The following is a 23,557-nucleotide window of genomic DNA, read 5'->3' on the forward strand; positions in this document are numbered from 1 at the left end:
ATTTTCCATCTATGATTTGGCCTATAACTTCAAAGAACAGTAACACATTGATTTAAAAATACATGGTCTGAGGCAAAAAGTTCCAAATGATATGAGAGAGAAAATTAAAAATAAACTACAATAGTAATGGAAGAAATGAATTCTGGCCAGGAAGACTAACAGGCTTCCAGAGGAGGCAGTGGATGGGACAGGAACACTCTAGCAGCTAATTCCAGCAGAGATATTTATGCATTTGTTCTTGGATGCTTTAGCAGTTCATGGGAGTAGAGGTTGGGGGAAATGTTAATATTTTATAAAGTCTTCTACTTAAAGTGTGACCTGCAGACAAGCTGCACTGGGAAGTCTCTGGTGTTTATCAGAAAGGCAGACTCTTAGGACCCAGACTAGGTATACTGATCCAGAGAGACAATCTCAATAAGACCTACAGGTATTTCAAAATTCTAATAGTAGGTACTTAAGTCTTTACTGGAATTAGCAATTTGTGATCTCTCATTCTGGGCTCCCAAGCAATCATACATGCTATAGACACATCCCACAGACAACTGAGTGTCTAAATACTAGATATTTTGTCCTTTATGATCATTAGTGAACTTCTGCAGATAAGGGAATTGATGGTGAATATGGTTAAAGAGGTGGCCTAAGATCACAAAGGAAGCAGCAGATCTGAATTTGAGCTGTATGTGGCTGATTCTGAAGCCTGAAACATTCTTTTCATTATATCACACAGCCTATCTCTCACCTGTGATTCAGGAGAAGCAAGTGGTAATCATAGGTCTATCCCTCATTAGTTCAGTGGGCTGAGCTACTTCACTCTATCTTTGTAGAACTTAGCTTTCATCTTTAAGTTGGTAGAGGATGAACTAGTAAATGTTCACTAATGACTTGAGTGTTGGGAGCCTCTCTTTTGTGTGGTGGTGACTTAGGAAAACAGCAGCAGAGTGTCATGGTGTAGAAAAGATTACAGAACAGACACAATCAGAGTCTACCCTCCTCCTGCTATATATTAATTGCATGCCTCTGTTTTTTCACAATAAGACAGAGGTAAGTCACCTACATTGGCTGTCTCTCAGTGTATTTTACTGGTTTAAGTGACATCATAAAAACATTTCCACACGTAAGAATTGTTATATTAATACTTTTGTTTGAATGTATGTGTCTTAATGACTTTTTTTTTGCTGTGAAGAGACAGCATGGCCAAGGCAACTCTTATAAAAGAAAGAATTTAATTGGGGACTTACAGTTTTAGAGGGTTAGTCCATGACCATCATGGTGGAAAGCAGATAGGCATGATGCTGGGACAGTAGCTGAGAGCTTTACATCCTGATTCACAGACAGCTGGCAGAGAAAGAGGCTGGACCTGGCATGGGCTTTTGAAAACTCAAAACCCACCTCCAATGACACACCTCCTCCAATGAAGCCAAACCTCCTAATCCTTCCTAAACAGTTCCACTAACTGGGGACCAAACATTAAAACTTATGAACCTATGGGGGCCATTTTCATTTAAACCACCATAGTATATATGTGTGTGCATGTGCAGGTGAGTGTGTGCCACAGCACATGTATGGAGGTCAGAGAATAGGTCTTGGAAGTTGGTTCTGTCCTGCTACCTTGTGGGATCTAGGGATTGAAGTGACTACCTACTGAACCATCTTGCTGTCCTTTGCCTTAGTTTTAAAAACAGGAATTATACATTACTAAATTAATTTAGAAACATGATTTGTAATCTGGATATGGTTACAATTGAGAATTTATTTTGGCAAAGCTCTGGGCTTGATCCTTCTAACAATGAGAACAAAGCTAATAAAAATCGGTATAGGTTCTACACCTAGAATGTGTCCTAGAATATTCTAAGATGATGGATACATTTTCTATCCCTGCTGTCTAGTCACATAAGAGTAATGGGCACTTGATGTATAGCTGGCTGTGACTATATCTAGAATCACCATGGCGATATACCTCTTATGTTGTTGTCTATTAGGGTGTTTCTAGGAAGGTGAAACTGAAGAGGGGAGATTCAACCTGTGTTTAAGGGGAACCTTTCCGAGAGCTGGAGTCCTGGAGTCAATCAAACAGAGAGAGCAGGCTAAGCATCAGTCTTAATCTCTACATCCTGATTTGGATGCAATAAAACCAGCTGCTACATGCTCTTGTCACTGTGAGCCAGAACAGACCCTTCCTCCTGTAAGTCGCTTCTTATCAGGTAGGAGAAAAGTAATTAATACAGACATAACAGAGCAATTGAATTTTAAAATGTATCTCATTTGGATAATTTAAGGTTACATGGACATGTCTGAGTGGTAGTTGTTATAAGGAACAGCACCACCTAGAGCTGAGAGAAAATGAACTGGTCAGCAGGGTTAAAGTTTTCTAGCTGAACTCTTAAAGCCAGCAAGAAATCGATTGTTATGGTGTAGTTCTGAAACTTTATCCCCTAATGTATCTTCTTTCGAGACAGGGTTTCTTTGTGTAACCTCTGGCTATTCTAGAACTTGTTCTCTAGACCAGGCTGGCTTTGAAAGCTCAGAGATCCTCCTGCCTCTGCCTCCTGAGTGCTGAGATTAAAGGTGTGCACCACCACCACCTGACTTCACTAATGCTTCTTATCCCCAAAGCAAACATATTTTTTTAAATAACATGATTGCTAATAATGAGATTAATAATTTCGCTGGAATTCAATGATGACTTTGTAGCAACACAGGTTAAACTAAAAATTATGAAGGTTACACAAACAATAAAATGTTCTGTTATTTATGTGTTTCTTTGCCTGAAATTCAGGAACTGGAAATAGAACCAGAGTGGTCACATTCCCCCATGGAGGCCATGCTGTCTCCTACCTCGCGTTTTCTGTCCTTCGGCTTATACACTGGTGCAAGTAGAGATACTCCTGAGGCGCACTGGTGGACAAGGCAGGCTGGGTGTGGCCTGCCACGGGGGGCTCAAACGTGAACAGAGTGGGCTGGCTGGAGTGCGAAGGGGCGGAGGACTTCCTTTCCCGGAGCAGGTGCTGAGTGGAGCCGCTGAACTCAGCTGGAGAAGAGCGGGAACCATGACTGGCTGAAGAAAGGTTTCTCAGGGAGTCTGTGAAAAGAAGAAAGAGCTCTGTGAGTGAAATAAGGGAGCCAGGCGGTGGTAGTGCACGCTTTAATTCCAGCACTTGGGAGGCAGAGGCAGGCAGACCTCTGTGAGCCAGAGCTACACAAAGAAACCCTGTGAAAAGAAACCAAAATAAAACAACAACAACAACAATAATAAAATTGAACAAACAAACGAAACAAGGAAAGGAAAGTGTCCTTATCCTAAAGACAACAGTCAGAGGAAGAGAAAGTATTCTGAAAGAGACAGCAATGTGGCTGCTACAATTTCTCCTTCATACACTCGCTCCAGCTTGCCAGAGAGACAGGTTGGGCCGCCTGGCTATCTTGGCTGAATGGGAGATGAATTATACCTCTGAACTGCTTAGGAGTAGCCTGAAGGCCAGGCTGTCATGACCCAGTCCTGGGTCTACCCCAGAGGGGGTTTACCTATTCACCTCCAGGAGAGTGATGCTGCCATTAAAAAGATTAGACTCTGGATGGGAGAGTACCGTGCTTCCTTCCTGTCGGTGGCTCCTGTGGGGAGCAGATGAAGTCTGGAGTGAATGTATATTGTTGACATGGACCCCAATGACTGACCCATAAGAATGGCAAAGCCTTCTTCAGGTGAGGCTCAGAGGCATGGCAAAGCTTTCCTGTGGTCTAAGTAACAGTGTTTATGAATAACTAACCAGTGTGTGCAAAACTGGCCAATGTGTGAAAAAACCTCACAACCTCAGCTTCCTCCTCCTGGATGACTGCACCCCAAGACTGCTTCCCCACAGAGACCTCTTACCTAGACTAACTTCACCTCCTGTGTTGTACATAATAAACAGGGCTGAGTTTCTGGTTTGTAGGTGTCCATCAGAATGAGCACAACCCACCAGATCCCAGATTTCTGTATGGCTGGTTGGCCTGGAACTCATGTGATAGGTTAGTTTCTAACTCAGAGAGGTCTGCCTGCCTCGGACTCCTGAGTGCTGGGACTAAGGGTGTGCGTCATCATGTCTGGCTGGCTAGCCTTTCCTCATTGTCACCCCAGTCAAGGTTTCTAGGACCAACCTGTGGAGGGCATGACAGGTTCCTGCTGTTATTACCCCCCTCGAAACTTCTGGCTTTGCTAAATGAGACACTGCTTACCTAAGACTCACTGAGTAAGGTCCAGAACCGTGCCTTTCTGCAATCATGATAAAAGCACAAATGAATGCCATGCTGTCCCTTCAGACTAGACCCCTGCTCATCCTGGTGCTCTTCCATGTCTTCCAAGGACAGCTTTGTTCTCTGTTCCTCGATTTTCTCTTCCACTGGTCCTTCTTTGTTTCTTCTTATCTCAAACTCTCCTCTGTTATATTAGAAAGGAAGTGAGGTATATAGGACAGATAAAGGCTTAGAGTACTACACCCCAAGCATTATTCATTGGGCTGGCTCTTTAAGCCCAGTTCAGTTTCCTAAGTCTGACCTACTTCCTGCTTTCTCTCCACACATAAGCAAAGCAGATGGAAGCATCCTCAGCCTGTGAGCACAGCAGCCTCTTTTGTGGTTCTTTGTTTCCCCTTATGCCGCTCCTTCATCCTGGGTTTCATCTCTACACTTCTAGCAAGCTTATATGAAGACTTCAAGATCCTGTGTAGATGCTACATTCCCACAAAAAACTCCTGATGCTTTTTTTCTTTCTGGGTGCTGCCAGGTTTCAGCTCATGCTTCTTTTAGATCTGTGGCCACTCTGCTTTCTGGCTCTTGGTTTCTGAGAAGTGTGTCAGTGAGGTTATTGCTTATACAGTCCCAGCATTTACCTGATAAAGTCCTATATAGAAGGTTCTCAGTCCATGATTATATAAGAAAAACATTTGGTATTTAAAAATTCCAACAGTCAAACTTATGTTCTTAAGAAATAAAGGTATAAAGATATAAATAACTTCAGGTGATGTGTTAGGTAGGGAGGAATATTTTGGGGATGATGACTTTCTAGAGTTATTCAAATTCTATCAGAAGAGACAGGTTTTTTAGCTACTCTCCATTTGCTGACCTATTTCATGCTGTACCACCCGAATGGCCCAAGGCAGGATCACCAGCTCATTAATGCTCTATAGCACTAATTACTCTCTAGTCACTCTGAATACTGGAAAGGGCATCTTCTGTCAGGGCAGAAAAGAGAAAGCCAAGGAGCCTCTGGGGAAACCTGCTCCACGACAGCTGTATTGATCTCCAAAATGAATTCCTATAACAGGTCTCGTAGTGACCTGGATGTTTGTTAACAGAATCAATGCATTTATTATCCCATTAGATTTGCAAAATGAACTCTCTAATGGTGGATGAGAGGAGGTTTATACAGTGCACATATTTACATGCAGCCACTCACATAAACACGTAAGATGAAAACTTAAGAAGAAACAGCCCAAATTGCCCACTAACTAATGAGTGGCTAAATAAAATGCGACAGTCTACACAGTAGACTTTTAGACATACAAATGAATGAAATACTGATACACACTATTTTGATAGCCTTCAAAACAATGTACTTTGTAAAGGAAGCCAGTTGTAGAAGATGAAGACTAGACAGTATAATTTATGTGCAATGTTTGGAACAGACAAATCCACAGACAGAGAAAGCAGGTGCAATAAATGCTTAAGACTGAGCTCAGGGTAGGGGTGGGGGGGGCAGTCAAAGGGGAGAGTGGCTGCTAATGACTGAGGTTGCTTTTGGAACAATGAAACATTTCTAAAATTAAGGCTGTGGAGATGCCTGCCCATCCATATAAATACACTAAAACCCAGTGAACTGTATGTTTAATAGGTGAACTTAATAGTATGTGAAATAAATCTCATTAAAGATTTAAACATACAGTTTGATAATTTCTCAACAAGCTAAATACACCTATGTCCTCTAAAAAGTTAAATCTATATGACCCAGCAGTCTCACATGTAGGTGTATGTCCTAGAGAAATGTAAAATTATGTCTATAAAATGAACTTGTACAGAAATATGTTCAGGGCCAGTGAAATAGGTCAGTGAGTAAAGATGCTTGTTGCCTGTCCCGGCAACCTGAATTTCATTGCCAGGATCAAGCTTTACCCAGTAAGCTACCATACTAGCCCCAAATCAGAAACTAGATTGTCATAATGATTGTATAACTTGTACACTTTAAGTGGGTTATAAAAGACCATGGGTCTAGGTATGGTAACACATACCTTGGAATCCCAGGAGTTCAAGGTCATGTTTGGCTAAGCAGTGAGCTTGAGGCCAGTCTGGGATATACAGTGAGATTATGTCTCAAACATTAGAACAAAACAACAGAAAACAAAACAAGACCCTCCCCCCCCCCCCACACACACAAATCCCTAGCAAACTATGAAGTGTGGGCAGAGATTAACAGCAGTCTAATAATATATACCTGTCAGGCATAGTAGCTCGTCTATAATCCCAGCACTTGGGAGGCTGAGGCAGGAAAATGACTGAACTCAAGGCTAGTGTAGGCTATGTAGTGGATTCTAGGTTGGTCAAGGATATATAATGAGACCCTGTCTCAAAAAAATAAGGCCAGTCATGGTGGCATACCCCTTTAATCCAGGCACTAAGGAGTAGAAAGCAGAAAAATCATGGTATGTTTGATGCCAGTTTGGTCTACACAAGTTCCAGGCCAGTCAGGATTGCACAGTGATAACCTGCCTCAAAATAAAACACAAAGCTCATCTGACCTTTATTTTTCCTTATCTCCTTTCTGAAGTGAAAACTGAGCACTTGGTAAACAGTCTTCACTAGAGTGTTATATACTTGAGTAAGAGACATTTCCCTCTTTTCTATTTTCATCATCCCATATTCCCTCCTTTATCCCCTTCATCCCATAATTAGAGCAGGGCAATATGATTTGGGGACCCCAGTGAGTTGAAAATCCTTTCTAGACAGTGCCCCTCATGTCTGGATAGGAGTCAGTTCACCCAGACCCCAAGTCTGGCTCTGCCATCAATCAGACTGAGATCAAGCCCAGTTTGGAGCTTTAGTTCCTGGCTTCGGAACTGGCAGGATAATACTTGGCCTACAATCCCTACGTTACGTGGCTGTTTTCAGAGTCGAGGTCAGAGTGTGAAAGCAGATCATGCACATACACAAAATGTTAATAAGATTTGTTTTTATTGCCTGGAACCTTTGAAGAGAAGAAAATACGGTACGAATAAAGGAAAACATTAGACAATGTATGGCTGGGATGTTTTTGGTATGAGATGGACATGCTGTTGCAATGATGTGTCCTGGGTGGTTAGGAAGGTCAGTAACACAGCAAGAAGAAAAGGGAGGTTTCCAGACTCCTGGCCTGGCTTCTATCTCTAAGTCTAGACTAAAGATAACGGCTGCAAATGTCTGAGTCAATTTGTTTTCTTTTAAGCAGAGTTTTATTTTTTTCCTTTTCTTCCTGGCTTCCTTTTAGGGATCTACAAAATCACTCCCCTTCCTTTCCACAATCACCCCTGGGAAGCCTGCCCAACAGGCAAGTACTCCTCCCACCTCCTTACAAAACTGCAGTGTAGGAAAGCTCGGAGGGCTTAGTGTAAGAGCTCTGCCCAGGCCAGGCCAGCCATCAACAGGCTAGTGATAACAGGAGCAGGAAAGGAGAGCTGGCAGGGATTTCTGGAAAAGATGATTGGCCATATAATGACCAGTTCCCTTATCTGAATGCCCTTTTTATCTATATCCCTTCTTTCCAAATAATCTGCATCCCTAAAAGTCTCAGTGGGTCTCAGAATCCAGACACAGGGAGACCAAAATACTGGAGCCTAGGCTGGACCCAAAGGTCGTCTCTCTTAACTCTGAGCTCTGTGGCTTGGACATAGAAGGGTTAGAGATCACTCTATAGGAAGCATTTAGCACAGTACTCATCCCTTCTTACTGTGAGACCTTGAGAGCGCCAAGAAGGACAAGTTTTGAAAACAGAACTGTAGAGGATCCTAAGTGGTGAGTATTCCTATTATAAAGCTAACTAGAAAACCAGATGGGTAGAGAACTAAAAAGATGCAGGACCACTGACAAGTGTGAAGGGCAAGACTGGATGGACAGTTCCCAGTCATTTGAACTCAGAACCACAAGCTTGAAATTATTTACAAAGGCATAATTCTGAGAGCCTTTTGATACATACCATAACTAGGGAAGTAATTCCTAACTATAAGGGCTCCACTGAATAGATAACCTTATTAAGTGGCAAACAGAAGATTCTCTGGAGTCCAATTCCTCCTTTACCACTGCTAGTCTTCCCCAAATCTTTCATTTATAGTTCAAGGAATGATGGCTCAGAGAAGGGAAACTACTTGTCCAAGGCTCTACAGTGAGATCAGAAACAAACTGTGGAATTAGAATTCAAATCTCTTGGTTCCAAAGAAAGTTGTATCACTATGAATGAGGTGGTATTCTCCATACTGTGTGTATCTATAAGAAGTCATAAGATCTGACCACCAGAACACTGGCTGGCTGGAGGGTTGTTTTGTTCCAAGTTGATGAAATTCCTCATATTTGCGCAGTAAGTAAACATCTGTTAGATCAAACTTAAAGACTACTATAAATAATTCTCCAAGTTCAAAAATACGTTTTCTAGTGTTTATAATCACCACAAAGCAGAGGAAGTTGAAAGAGATGGTAGAGACCGACAGAAACATGAGCTCCCGGGAGACCTTTCTGTGACTACAATTCTCTAACCCCCTCTATGGAAAAATCTGAGAAAGAACATCTCAGTGCTTAGGACAGCCAAGTCAGAACATCCTGACCTTGGCGCACATGACCCTGAGGTATATATTAGCAGAAATTGATTCTGTAAAATGCACAGGGGAAAGGCAGAGAGTGGCTGTAGCTTAGTGCCGTGGCACTTGGTTACATATCCTTAGAGAACTCTTTGCCCCACAATACCCCCCTTAGAGACACAAATGCCTTGCATCAGGCCTCTGTTTGGAATTACTCAGGCCTTTCTTCCCATCTTTCACAGTACTTAATTTCGGTGTATATGTTAGTTAGGAATTCACAAATCTGCCATAAAACAAGACTACAAGTTTTAGAAATCAGGCTCTAGATCATTGTTTCTCTGACAATGCTTAGCACAGTGTTCCAGGCCTAGCAAAAGCTTGGATTTGGCTAAGAAATCAGTTGTCAGAATTTTTTCCTCCCTGGATCAGCAGAACGAAAGAGCAGCCCTAGGTTCCAAATTCTCTCTGGCTGGAAGCAACTGTTTTCACTGTGTGAAGTGTTCTGGGCTGTGTATGTTTCTGGTTTTGGACAGTAAGTTTTATTTAACTAGGCACTGTCCTGCTCATTTGGGAGTGGCTGTGTTAACAAGCTTTGCTCTCTCCTGACCAAGCACACCTACCTACCTTTCTCCTGTTTCTCTCTTGGGGGCTTGGGTTGGTTAGGGGTCCCTGTTGGAAGGTAGTTCCCTCAAAGCGTTCCCTCATACTTGAAATAAAACTGTTTTGGGGGGTAGGGTGGGGGAAAGAGTGCTGGGCATGGAACCCAAGGCCATGTGTGTTTGCAGCCACTAGAATGAAACACTTATCATTTTTAGGAGTCATGAGCATTTACTGTAGGCACTATACTAGAAATCGCAGGTCAGTCTCAAAGGGTGGATCTTATCCTTGATTTATGAGCTCACACCACAGAAGCAAAGAGCTCATTTATATTCACGGGAGTACTTCCAGCCTCCCCCTAAGGAACTCTGGGAACCCATTAGTATTCCTGGGGGGGGGGGAATCAATCTATCCATTGGGTACCATAAATTCAGATTTTAGGGATGCATTTTGAACCTTGAAAACTTTCCACAAAAATATAAAAAAGCATTAGCAATACTTAAAGCTAATCAACTTGGTAAAGGGGAGCTTTTGCTCCTTTCAGTGACTCTCACTAAGACAGTTTGGCAACTGGTGTAAACTCCAGTGTCAGACATAATTGTGGGAGCTCACTGAGAATCATTAGCAGTGGGATAATTGAACAATAGCTTAAACTGATCATTTGGATGTGGGGTTGGGAGTCTAAGAGCTCTACTTCCCCTAGGGAACTAGGAAGCATGCAAAAGCATCTGAAGGGAAACACTGGCTTCAGGAGAGGCAGTGTGATGTTGGGGAAGGTACTTGAGATTTGGAACCTGAATCTTGGTGTGCTTGCTATGAAACTGAGAGAGTCTAAACTTAATTTGTAAAGTTTGTAAAGACTGCTAAAGTTTTCTAGAAAGAAACACCCATAGTCCCTGCACATAGGTGCTCTAAAATCTCCCTCAGTATCTCATTGTAGGAGGAATCTGGTATGGAAGAGATCTTGAACTTCTTGTTCCCAAACTTTCAGTGCTTGACTAGACAGGACCTGTCCCGGGGTGTAGATGTAGTCAACTGGCCTTTGTGCGACAAGCCAAGGACCGCAGGCACAAGAGCTTGGTAGGACCCAGTTTGCAGCTGGCAGCTCTTCCTTAGCCACTGCCTCTATTCTGCAGCCACAGTCATCTTCTGCTGCTACTGCTCTAGCCTCCCACTCACCCCTCAAGTCCTCTCTTCATGTTCTAGCATCTCTACTGTTTTTCCACTAGTGTCCAAAAAAGGAGAACTATATTTTTAATATGACCGGGAGGGCAAACACATTAATATCATATATACTACAAAGGCCTGTCATGGCTTGTGGAATGCTAGTTCCATTATACTGTTAGATGTGAGGCAGGGAGAAGAGATGAGAGGCACATGCTATATAAATCACAAAGAACTGCAGAGATATCCAGCAGAATTAAAAGCACAACTATTTTCATATGACTAATCAAACTACAGCAAAGAGGCCTTTTCCTCCCACCAGACTTAACCAGGTTTCTAGTCAGTCCTTATTACCAGGTCTTAGTCACCAAAACACTTATTGCTGCCATTTACTCACTTTGTTTTTCATTGTCTCTTTCTTCTTCTTTTCTTTCTTTTTTTTTTTTTTTTTTTGAGACAGGGTTTCTCTGTGTAGCTTTGCTCCTTTCCTGGAACTCGCTTTGTAGACCAGGCTGGCCTCGAACTCACAGAGATCTGCCTGGCTGGGATTAAAGGCGTGCGCCACCACCGCCCGGCTCATGGTCTCTTTCTAATAGACTATAAAAGCTCCTTTAGAGGTTTGGACCCTACATGTTCTGATCACTTCTGATGCCACAATGTGGTGGCCATAAAAACATGCTTTTGAGCTGGCATAGTGGCACATGCCTTTAATCCCAGAACATAAGCAGATCTTTTGAGTTTGAGGCTAGCCTGGTCTATATACTGAGTCCCAGACTAGCCAGAGATATACAGCAGCGAGACCCTGGCTCCTAATGTGGTGGGCAGCACAGCTGATGGACAATCTGGCTAGCCAGTCTTCTGTATCCCTTCCTCCCATGTTCACATGGGAGCTGCACCTGTGAACTGTTCTCGTCATACCAACATAGGCCTATTTCTATGAGACATGGGACTTGTTTAACAGAAGCCTCTGGCTGGAGAACCTGCACTGAATGGCTGAGGTTGTCTTAGCCCTACATTGCAGCCCAGTCCCTTTTCTTGCCTTCTCTTCTTTACAGGTGTGAGGCCAGCAATCTACTCTTGGGTGTTACCAGCTTCTTCTTGCTCTCTTCCTGGACTCCTCACAGTAATTAATCTAGTAATCTTTCAGGATATCTAAACTTTTATAAAACTGAGTAGACAAAATAGTGTTTGATAACCAAATGATTGCTTCTTATCTACCCATGGCCAAGTTTCCCAGCTAGACATCCAACTGTGTTGATACTAACACGGACTCTAGAAGGTATGAAGACATCTGTCCTGAGTCTGAAGAAACTGAAGGTACTGCTTAGGTCAAAGACAAAACCTGGATCAAGTTGAAATTATAGGTCTCTAGAATTCTCTGGGATGTCGTGAAGGAATAAAGGAAGATTAGTCCTCACTAAAGAATGGAGATAATATCCAGGCAGGGGTGGTGCACGCCTTTAATCTCAGCACTCAGGAGGCAGAGGCAGGTGGATCTCTGAGAGTTCGAGGCCAACCTGGTCTACAGAGCGTTCCAGGACAGCCAAGGCTACATAAAGAAACCCTGTCTCAAAAAACAAAACAAAAAGAATGGAGATATTAATAACTCTCTTCCAAGTCTCCGTCTGTCTGCTGAAGCCTCCAGACGGGCACTGTGACATTTGAGTCAAGAACCTGTGTCCAGAATTTTATGGGATCTGATTTCCTCTTCTGGCACCCAGGCATACATGCAAACAGAGCACTCATACCTAAAAAAAAGACATAAATAAATAAAATAAAAAATAGTTAACAGCACAGGTTCTAGGGCCAAATAATTGGGATGTGAATTTCAGCTCCCTTGTTTTCAGTTGTGTGAACTAGAGAAAATTATTTTCCATCGCTGTGCCTCTGTTTCCTTATTTATAAAACAGGAGTGACAGTAATAAAAAGTATCTAATTTAAGGATTGTAAGAATTACAATCTGGAAGATGCTTAGAACACTGCCTACTATACAGTAAACTCTAGCAATTCGTTGTTTTCACTGTTAGTAGTAATGCATTTAAAGAGACACTTGCCTAGAATGAGGAAGGCTCTGGGTTTGATCCCAAGGACTGCTAAAACATAAAAACAGACACCTTGGTCTCTGAACACCCAATAACTCAAAAGTATAATGCACTTCAAATCAAGAATGTTAGTAGTCTTTATTTGTTAAACAAACTAATCATATGCAACAACAACTGTCTTAAGTTTGAACAAAAGAGAGACAAGAGTTTAGGCTACTACAGATTTCAAAAGTAGCATGGTATTCAAAGGGCAGTCGTGAGCTAGGCTGTTGGTGAGCACTTGTAGTCCTAGATTCTTGGAATATGCTGAGGTGGGTAGGATTACTTGAGCCCAGGAGTTTGGAGACCAGCCTGGGCAACATAGTAAGACCCTGTCTCAAAAACAAAGACAAAATAACTACAAAAACAACAAAGAAACCAGAATAAAATCACATGAACAATAGCAACAACAAAAACCCACAAAACTATATGAAGACCATAGAGAAGACAGCAGAAATGTACTAGCCATACATACAACAGATATTTAATATGTGATTATTGTGTATTAATATTATCTATACTCCATTTTGAGGAGATTCTTAGTCTTCATAATAATCTTGCAAAGAGTTTTTTTTATTTTACTGATAAAGATCAAAATTGAGGCACAGAAGTAAACCAACTTAACTGACATGTTAAGACTGAACCTACCAATATGATTCTATGATACTGTGTATGAAGTAGGCTTTCTAAGGGCTGGGGCTACGGCTCAGAGGCAGAGTACTTGCCTAGCATGTAACAGTATCTTGGGTTTGATACTCAGAAGTGTTAAAACAAAGCAGGGTACACAACAGTTTTCAAAGTTACAGCCAAACACTGAAGCTAAATAATTTAAGTGAACTGTATCAAGATATATATTTCTACTGATGGCCACATGGGGCTTGATATTGAAGTTAAATTCAGAAACATAATTTGAAAAATGAAATTTTCACATTTTATATTAACCTAATTAAAAAAAAAGATATAATTTGGCACAGAGTTAGCCATTGTTCAATTAATAGTATGTAATCTTGCTAAAAAGGAGGCAGAGCCATCAAGAAGAGTCCAAGCCAAGTGTGGACTATAATCCCAGCACTTGAAAAGCTGAGGCAGTCAATCTGATGAGTTCAAGACCAGCCTCAGGTACGTGCTTCTCAAACCCAAACAAAGAAATGGTTTACAAAGGAAGTTTGGCTGAGAGTATAAAAAAGCAGGTATTCCATGGTACAGGCTGAACGGGTAAACAGAACAGAAACTGAGGCATCACTTAAAGCTGTGGGCTGCAGAGTCCAAGAGGAAGAGGAAACATGTGCGGGGAAGCAGAAGCAGATTTTCTTCAGAAATTCAGGTGCTCAGACCACTGGAAACCCAGACATCTTCCAGTGGGCAGTGAGGCTGTGGGCAATGACTTAACGTCTGGGAAGACTCTGACCTGTGAGAAGAACTAAATTAAAAACAGGACAGATCCATCCTAGGTGAGACTAAAGACTGCAAAAAGGTTAAAGTGCAAAGAAAATAAGGCAAAAATTTCAGGGTTGATCCTGAGAACAGAGGAATAGGGCCAGAACTACTCAGCCAAGGGGACGAAGGCTCCCCAAGAGCATGGATATCATGCTGGAGCGGGGTGTGTGTGTGTGTGTGTGTGTGTGTGTGTGTGTGTGTGTGTGTGTGTGTGTGCACTGAACTTGATGGTGATGTTCAGCGGCCTGGGCATGAGTGCAGAAGCAGAAGTGGGGACCAGGTCATCTTGACACTTAGCAGCGTCTTTAAAGCACTGCTTCCGAATGCTTCCATTCTACTGATGAGTTTAGGCACAGCCTCTGTTTTTTCATCTGTGTGCTTTTAGAAATGGCCATTTAAAAATGGGGCTGCCTCTTTCTCTTCCTTCCTTCCTTCCTTCCTTCCTTCCTTCCTTCCTTCCTTCCTTCCTTCCTTCCCTCTTTCCCTCCTTCCTTCCTTTCTTCTCTCCCTCCCTCCCTCTCTTCCTTCCTTCCTTGCTCCTTTCCTCTCTCTCCCTCTCTCCCCCCCCTCTCTCTGTTTCTCTGTCTCTGTCTCTCTCTCTTTCTTTGTTGGATTTGATTTAATATTTTCTTTTTGTATTTATTTTTGTTTTTACATCCTGACTGAAGTTTTACTTCCTTCCTTTCCTCCCAGTACCCCATCCCCACCCTCCTCCCCTTCCCCATCCCCATCCCCATCCCCATCTCCTCCTCCTCCTCCTCCTCCTCCTCCTCCTCCTCCTCCTCCTCCTCCTCCTCCTTCTCCTCCTCCATTTCTCTTATGAAAAGGGGCAGGCCTCCTATGGATATCAGTCAGCTATGGTATATCAAGTTGGGGTTGCCACTTTTTTCTTTTTGGTTTTTTGAGACAGGGTTTCTCTGTGTAACAGTCTGGCTGTTCTGGAACTCACTCTGTAGACCAGGCTGGACTTAAACTCACAGAGACCTGCTGAGATTAAAGTGTGTTGCACCACTACCTGGCAGGGGCTGCCACTTTTTAATGGTGTCAACTATGGGGAAGTATCATCTAGTAGGACTGTGATTTTACATACACATAAGAACATGTTAAACACATGTACATACACAGAGAGGCTCTAAATAAAGTGAAGTTCTAAAATCTGGTCACATTTAGTTTTGTAAAATCCACTGTATCTTCTTCCTTCTGCTTTTCATTTTGTTATTGACTGATAAAAATTGTTCTTACCTTAGTACTGACCTAAAGGTCTGTGTTTTGAGATATCTACCACAGCTAGTATTTTCACAGTGTGTTTTAGCCTTTGCAGGAAAGCATGGGAGAAGAGCACTAGGTCCTGCTCAACTTGTAGCCACTGACTGTCTCCCTTGAAATACTCAAATCGATTCCTATTGTCCCTTTTCAGGTGTTGTGTTCCATGTAGGATCTGGTTAAAAAGCAATGCTCAAAATAGTGTTTAAAATTACTTCCAGTTTACTGTTGAAAAACATGAGATCTACACATTGAATCAGTAACAAAATTGGAATCTAACATTGAGACTTTGACTCCCAATTTAGATCCTGGATAAATGATGATATCTATGGGCTTTGTCGCATTCAGAATCCTAAGAATAACTATCTATAACTGGATGTTTAATCAGACTCAAGATTTTCAAGGACCCAAGATGACAACTTAATACAAACACCACTTACCACTAAATACAAAAATCTAGTTCTATGTCTGGTCCAAAATTAAAGTTAGACAGAACTTTGGAATCTACTCTGGCAATTCAACAATCATTATTGCCTTCCTTCATTATGGAGAATCAGAAGTCCTCCATGAATAACAACAAAAAGGAGGTGTGGGAGCAGGGAATCTCAAGTTATAGTTGGGAGCTATCCAAAGCTGCTGGGGCTGAGAATTTGGGACCAGACTGCTCCTACCTCTCAGTCTGTGGGTTTCGGCAGGTAACACTAGACTTAATCTATGCTGGCTGGCTAGGGGGTGAGGGGAAGTGTCTCGTATAAATAGACAGAGCAGGAAGAAGGATCAAGGCTTAGAATGGAGAAAGGGGTCATGTTTTTTCCCAGTCACCTTTTCCTCCTCCAGGGTCTGGACTTCCCTGAAGGTCAGGGCTGGGGCCTGTTCCAGGACAATGCAGTAAGTTCTATGAAGATTTATGGAGTTTATTTTCAACTCAAGACCTGTTCTTTGAGTAACTAGACCCAGTTGTAAACAAAAAAATAAGTGAAAGACTTACAAAGGAGATATGATACTTCAGAACTACTTAGAACAACACTTTAAAAAAAAAAAAAAGACAGGGATTTCAAATCTGGCTGGAAACTGGTCTGGATGTTTATTTTCCTCATTGTCTGAGTGGAAAAAAAGGGTGGATGATTGAGACAGCAGCCTCCGCCTCTGGGCTGGGGCCTGGGTCAGTCTCCACCCTGCTCTTTGCTTTGCTCAACAGCTGGTTGCAGTCTGGGGAGATGCTGCTTCTCACCTCCCACACTGGCTCTCAGCTTCCAAGAAGGGTCCCAAGAGAAGCTGGGAGTCTGAGCTCAGAGAAACACCACCAAAAGGTGGTGGTGGTGGTGGGGAACAGGGCAGAAAAGGCCTCCCAGGGATAAGGGAAGGAAGGACGTCTTCCTTCCCCACCCTATTCCACTTCCAACTCTCCACTCTCCCACGCACTTTCAGCATGGGGTGGCGGGGGAGGACAAGGTTGTGAGAAGGCATCTGTGTGGACAGCAGCTCTCCCACAGCTCTCTGCTGTCCAGCAGGAACAGGGGTTCTAGAGAGGAACGAGCTGTTTGAAGACCCCTTAGTTTGAAGACATTCTTCTACAGGATGCTGAATATTTTCCCAAAACATTCCTGTGAGTGTTGTCTGACCCCAGATGGAATCTAAGACTTGAAATATTCTGCTGGGTAGTTGGGAAACTCAAGGATTACTAGAGGTTTAAATATTTATAAAACATTTTGGGGGACAGCTTCATCAATTTTGTAGTAGAAGAAAGGTGGGGAAGAGATAAAAAGCAGCTAGAACGCTGGGGATTTCATTCCACGGAATAAGGCTAACTACTGCCACAAAACTCTTGCCAAGGAGTAAAGAAGGGAAAAGCTAATTCCGTGGAGAGGATATGGAAGAGGCCTTGGCTTCATTTCAAAATCTTTACCAGTTGCAGAATGGGGCTTTGGTGAGCTAAACTCCCTGAGCTCAAATTCATTTATAGTGGCTTGCTGGCTACTCTGAGACAGCACGTTAGTCTGCTAATTTAGCTGTCAGAGGCCACTGTTCATGTATAATAGCACTGCACTAACAAAGTAATCAGCTCCCAGTGACTTATAAACGTCCTGCTGCTCCTCTTTCTGGATGCCTGTTTTGTGACTTAAACGCAGCTATGCCAGACCTGTCTGTGAAGAGTTTAGAAATGAGAAGGAGTTAGCAAACATGGCCTGAGGATGCATAAAAGCCCTGGAGCTCAGCCCCAGCACCTCTGCTTTCAGGCCAGGCCACTCAGTGTTCTGAAAGCTCCTTATCCCCACTCATGCAATAGGAATAATGCCAGCTGCCCCTGTCTATCTGGCTTTGTCTCAAGTGAGACTACAGAAGGGTTTGCTGACAGGAATGCTCTCTGAAAATGGTAGATATTTAAGTAACACTGTTTATCTTGTTCTATAGATATAAAAAACATCTTTACTTTATTATCATCGTCCTCACTATATGGGAAGCAATGCTTGGCAGCTACTGTTCCTACACGTTTTCCTGATGTTTCCTATATCTGGCGTAACCTTCCCAACAACCCTGTGATGCATCATTTCCATTTTCCAGATGATAAAACCTTAAGAGGTAAAGTTATGTATTTAATGTCAAATAGCAAATAAACATAAGCCCTGGGTTCCAGCACAGCTGACCTGCCAGATTCCATAGTGGCTCTGTGGGCAGCAACTGAGACGTACACAAAGTAGTAAGGGGACACAGGAAGGCAGTCCTCAGCTTTCAGGATTCAAAGGGGAGAGGGGTGAGAGCTTTCTTTCCTAACATTGGCTGACTCCTCAACACATGAATAATTCATCAAAGCTTTCTGCTGAAAGCTGGTTCTTTTTGTATGTGGTACATCTGGTCGCAGACAGCTGCCCACGACTGGCCACCAATGTGAGGATCCAGACTAGTCTAGTGGTAAACAAAGCTCAGAGTAGTTATCTGATTCCTTATGTTAGTTTTGAAGGTAATTTTGATTTCTAGGGAGGGAGGGTTTTAATTTTGCATATATACACAAAACAAAAGTGGACCTTACATACACAGTATGAAATCTTTTAGGCATTGTTCTTTTCTTTCTAGAGTATTAGCCTAGGTTTTCTTTTAAAAGGAGCTCTTTGTCAGTCTGATGCCTTCTCCAGCTTATGTGAATATTCAGACTCAGTTTCCCTCCTGGTCTGTCTTGATCCCTCAGGTTTTATACTAGACATTTTTGGCTGGAGAATGTGAGGAATTGCAGGGTAGCAGTAGAAAGAAGAATCTGGGGGTGGCAAGAAAGTTGGAGAGAAAAAAAGACAGACTCCATCTGTTACAGAAGCTCTTCTAGCCAAAAGTAAAAAACAGAAGTGTTCAGTGGATCCCATCACACCCCTCATGGGGAAGTGGGGAGGTGCAGATAAAGGAAAAGCAGTGTCTGCTTGAAGGAGGCTCCCATGTGGAGGACTCTCTACAGGGTCAGGCAGTAAGCAGGTGACCCAGACATGGAGAACAGTGTGCACAGTCCTGGGGAACATGCAGATGGAGTGCTGCCAAAGACCTGGGGTTTGCCTCAGGAACCCACAGAGAAGCAGAAGCACTGGCAAGAACAGGAGACTAAGACTTGGCATCAAGCAACACTTGCTCACAAAGCTCCAGAGTAGAGATCTGAACCAGCGAGTCTTACTACAGCCTACAGACATACCAATGGAATCTGGGGACTGGACTGCTGTGGATATGGCTCTGTATGCTGTGAATCTGTTGCTCTGATTGGTTGATAAATAAAATGCTGATTGGCCAGTAGCCAGGCAGGAGGTATAGTATAAGCAGGATAAAGAGAGAGGAGAATTCTGGGAGGTGGAAGACTGAGTCAGGAGATGCTGCCAGCCACCACTGCCATGAGAAGCAAGATATAAGATACTGGTAAGCCATAAGCTACGTGGCAAGGTATAGATTTATAGAAATGGGTTAATTTAAGATATAAGAACTAGATAACAAGAAGCCTGCCATGGCCATACAGTTTATAAGTAATATAAATCTCTGTGTGTTTATTTGGATCTGAGCAGCTGCGGCCCCGGCGGAACTGGAGATAACTCCAGCTACACTGGACTGAAGTCCTAGAGGTCATATATTCTAGCCCACAGACGGACAATTTGAGGTGGTAAGAAGCGACACCTGAGCCAGCTATGGGACCCCACATGGAGGGGTCAGCAGTGCCTGCAGTCTCTTACACAATGTCAACTGGGGAAAAACTGTTCAGTTCTGCCAGATATTCCTACTCCAGGAGTTCAGGGACAAAGAGACAGAATATCATTTATAATGTGGTGTCAACCCTAGCTGAAACTTGAATCCTGGATGTGTCATTTCACAGCTGTGTGACCATGGGTTGAAATTATTGCTACTTACAAGGATTACTATTCATTTTTAGTAGGGATTTATTTAAAGTCTCTATATTCAGAGCATATTTGGCAGCTATTATTTCTTTTTATGGCTGCTGAAGGTTAGGTTGAGGCAGTTCAGGGTGCTCTATACCTAAGGTGGGTGTTGATGCCAGGACACAGGTCCCAGCAGGATTGCTGAGCCATAGGAAAGAAGTCTCAAAGACTGAAGCTAGTTGGGTGGCTCACTGCACTGAGCCCAGGTCAGAAGTGGGTGAACAGAAAGAATGTTTAAGTGCTGTTGATCTGAAAGTACTACACAGGGAGGACAGATTACTCACTGTCCTTATTTGAAAACAGAGCTAGGTGTGGTGATGCACAACTGTACTCCTACCGCTTGGGAGGCTGAGGCAGAAAGGACTGTAAGTTCAAGGCCAGACTGGTCTACAAAGCATGATCACAAGAGAGAAAGACAGGGAAAGAGGTAAGGAAGGAAACAGGAAGGTAGGGATAGAGGGAGGAAAAATGAAAGAAAGTGAGGGAGAAAGACAGAGAGGAAGGCAGGGAGGGAAAGATGAAAGAAGGAAAACAATAGAAATAGAGTGATTAAATGATACAGGCTCAAGCAAAAATGGATGATAACTTCCTGCTTCCCCTCAGCCCCCTGGTCTCATCTATGGGCACTTCCTGGTCAGATGATAACTTCCTGCTTCTCCTCAGCCCCAGCTCTCATCTATGGGCACTTCCTGGTCAGATGATAACTTCCTGCTTCCCCTCAGCCCGCAGTTCTCATCTATGGGCACTTCCTGGTCAGATGATAACTTCCTGCTTCCCCTCAGCCCGCAGCTCTCATCTATGGGCACTTCCTGGGTTTTAAAGCTATAATCCACTTAACTACTGAAGGGTTGGTGAAATGGCTTAGCAGTGAGAGTGCTTGCCATGCAAGCCCAATGACATGAGTCCTAGAATCCACAGAGAGGTGGAAGGAGAGAATCAACTTCACAAAGTTGGCACGTGTCCTCCCCCATAATAATAATTAAGAAAAAGCTACTTAATTAAAATATAACTCACTATGTAACTTGATCTTGCAGCATACTAGAGTCTCCTATGAGAAGGAAGAGAAGCCTATTGTTCTTCTTAGAAAGATCACAAAAAGAACCTCAATTCTATCAGAGACAACTATGATTCTGCTCTGGTAATAAAACCACTAGACATCTAATAAAATAATCTACCTTCAAAAAGAAGCTAAATGAAGGTGTGGCAGCACATGTCTGCCATCCTAGCACTTGGAAGGCTGAGGCCAGCTGTGGTGACAGAGTAAGTACCTGTATTAAAATAATAGTAATGATGATGATTAGAAGCTAAAGTTGAGCATGGTGGCACCTGCCTAATCCTAACACTTGAGAGTTGAGGCAGTAAGGTCTGAGAGTTGGAGGTTGGCCAGCCTGGGCTGTATAGTGGATTCAAGGCTAACTTAGGCCACTCTTGAGATCTTGTTTCAAACAAAACAAAACTTAAGGCTTAAGGGAATATATCTTTTATTTTACTTTTCATTTTTATTCTCTTTTTGAGATAGTCGTGCTTTGTATAGCCTATGAGAACTTGAATTCACTATACAGCCCAGGCTGGCCTTTAACTCAGTCTTCCTGCCTCTGCCTCCCAGGGGCTAGGATTACAGTCTTGGACCATTATGCCTGCTGTTAAGGGAATTAGTTATTATTATTAATAAACAAACACTTAACTCTGACAAAATAGTCACTTATCTGTCACCCTCTAAACATTGCCCATTTTCATTCCTTACTTACTGATAAAATTGGAATAATTAATAGTTCCATCTATTTATCATTCCTTTACGTTTGGAACCTTTAATTATCCAACTCCTTCTAGTTATTTGTAAAATATCTAACATGTTATTATGAATTAAGGTCACCCCAAAGGTATAAAAGCAATCTCATTCATGATCATTACTAATCCTACAAAACAGCTTCAAGACTCTAAAAATAAAAAAAAATAGGACATCTTAAATGAAAATTTAAAGAACACTGAAGAAGAAATTAATGAGGACACACAAAAATACAAATACATGATCACATATTCAAAGCTCGGATAAACTAATAGTTAAAATAGTCATACTACCTAAAACAATTTATAGATCCAATGAAATTCCCATCAAACTATCAATGGCATTCTTTACAGAACTAGAAAAAGAATCTTAAATAGTCAAAGCCATCTTGGAAAAAAAAAGAAAAAATGGAGACATTACAATACCAGTCATACTACAGAGCCATAGTAACCAAAACAACATGATACTGGCATAAAAACAGATGCACAGACCAATGGAATAGACTAGAGAGCCCAGAAACGAACTCATATCTTCATCCACTTAATTGGCAGCAAAGGCACCAGCAACATATACCAGGGAAAGGACAGCTTCCTCAGTAACTGAAACTGGGGACTGGCTGTTCACAGACAGAAGACTGTGACTTGACTTTTACTTCAAATGTAGTAACTAAAATGCTTCTGTACAGTAGTGGGAACAGTGACCAAAATGAATAACCTAAGAGTGAGAGAAAACAGGACTAGTGAGATGGCTCATTCAGTAAAGTGTTTGTTTTGCAAGTATGAGTATGAGGACCTGAGTTTGGGTTGACTGCACCCATTTAAAAAGCTGGGTGCAGTGATACATGTCTATCATCTCAGGACTGTATGGTTGTTTTGTCTGCACAACATGTAATGCCTATGGAGACCAGAAGAGGGTCTTGAGTTAGACAGTTGGTTAGTGGCCATGTGCGTACTTGAAATGAAATCCAAGTTCTCTGGAAGAGCAACCAGTGCTCTTAACTACTGAGCCGTCTCTCCAGTCCTGAAAATCATATTATTTTATGTTTACCTAAAATTACATATACGATATAATGTATGTGTTCATGTGTGTATACATTAAATAAAGTTATGCCAGTTAGGGTGATACTGCATTCCCTCAAGAACCATAGCCTATTTAATAAAGACCTCAATACTGAGCATAAGAAACCTTGTTTTGAGTTGTTGTTCAGGAGAGTCCAAGAAACTCATCAAACAACATAGGCTACTGCCATTGCCCTTGGTTACCTCCCAGAATTTAAAGAGAAGCCCTTATTTCTGAAGACTACACATACTTAGAATCGAGCCAGAGAAGGCTAGCGGCCTCCTGCCCAAGGACTAGCTTTTATAGTGCCAGAAGGTGCTATGCAAGCTGCCAAGGGGGAAACAATCGACCCCCATAAGTCAGAGGGTGACACTGTTGGGAGGTGTGGTTGGAGTAGGTGTGGCCTTGTTGGAGGAAGTGTGGGGCAGGCTATGAGGTTTCTTATGCACAAGATAATGACCACTGTCTGAGACCATTTCCTGTTGCCTTCTGATCAAGATGTAGCCGGCACCATGTCTGCCTGTACGCTGCCATGCTCCCTGCCATGATGATAATGGACTGAACCTCTAAAACTTAATCCTGAGTGAGACAACCCAGACTGAGAAAGACAAACATGGTTGTACTCACTCATAAGTGGATATCAGCTGTAAAATAAAGGATAACCATGCTACAATCCACAGCCCCCCAGAGAGGCTAGGTAACAAGGAAGGTTCATGGGGGGAACATCTAGATCTCCCTGAGAAGGGGAAAAAGAAGAGATTTCCTGAGTGGACTCAGGGCAGATGGGAAACACGAGCAATCAGGTTGTAGGGGGAAAGGAGGGGGAGGGCATTGAAAGAGACTACTAGAAAGGGGGGATATTTCAGGGTCAGGTAAAAAATCTGGCTCAAGGGACTTTCCCAGGAATCTATAAGGATGACCCCAGCTATGGCTCCTAGCAATAGTGGATGCATAGCCTAAACTGGCCATCTCCTGTGA

General features: G+C 42.6%; 1 protein-coding gene across 4 annotated transcripts in view; it reads right to left on the reverse strand.

Moving 5' to 3' along the window:
- Positions 1-23,557, reverse strand: part of Gab2 (GRB2 associated binding protein 2) — a 155,609-nt gene that overhangs the window by 20,882 nt on the left and 111,170 nt on the right. For all 4 annotated transcript variants that reach the window (XM_059271162.1, XM_059271176.1, XM_059271169.1 and 1 more), the window contains exon 3: positions 2,836-3,079. In XM_059271162.1, the coding sequence (XP_059127145.1) occupies positions 2,836-3,079 (244 nt within the window). The remainder of the gene's footprint in view (positions 1-2,835; positions 3,080-23,557) is intronic.

This window comes from Peromyscus eremicus, chromosome 1, assembly GCF_949786415.1.
Source record: "Peromyscus eremicus chromosome 1, PerEre_H2_v1, whole genome shotgun sequence".
NCBI classification, from domain to species: Eukaryota; Metazoa; Chordata; class Mammalia; order Rodentia; family Cricetidae; genus Peromyscus; species Peromyscus eremicus.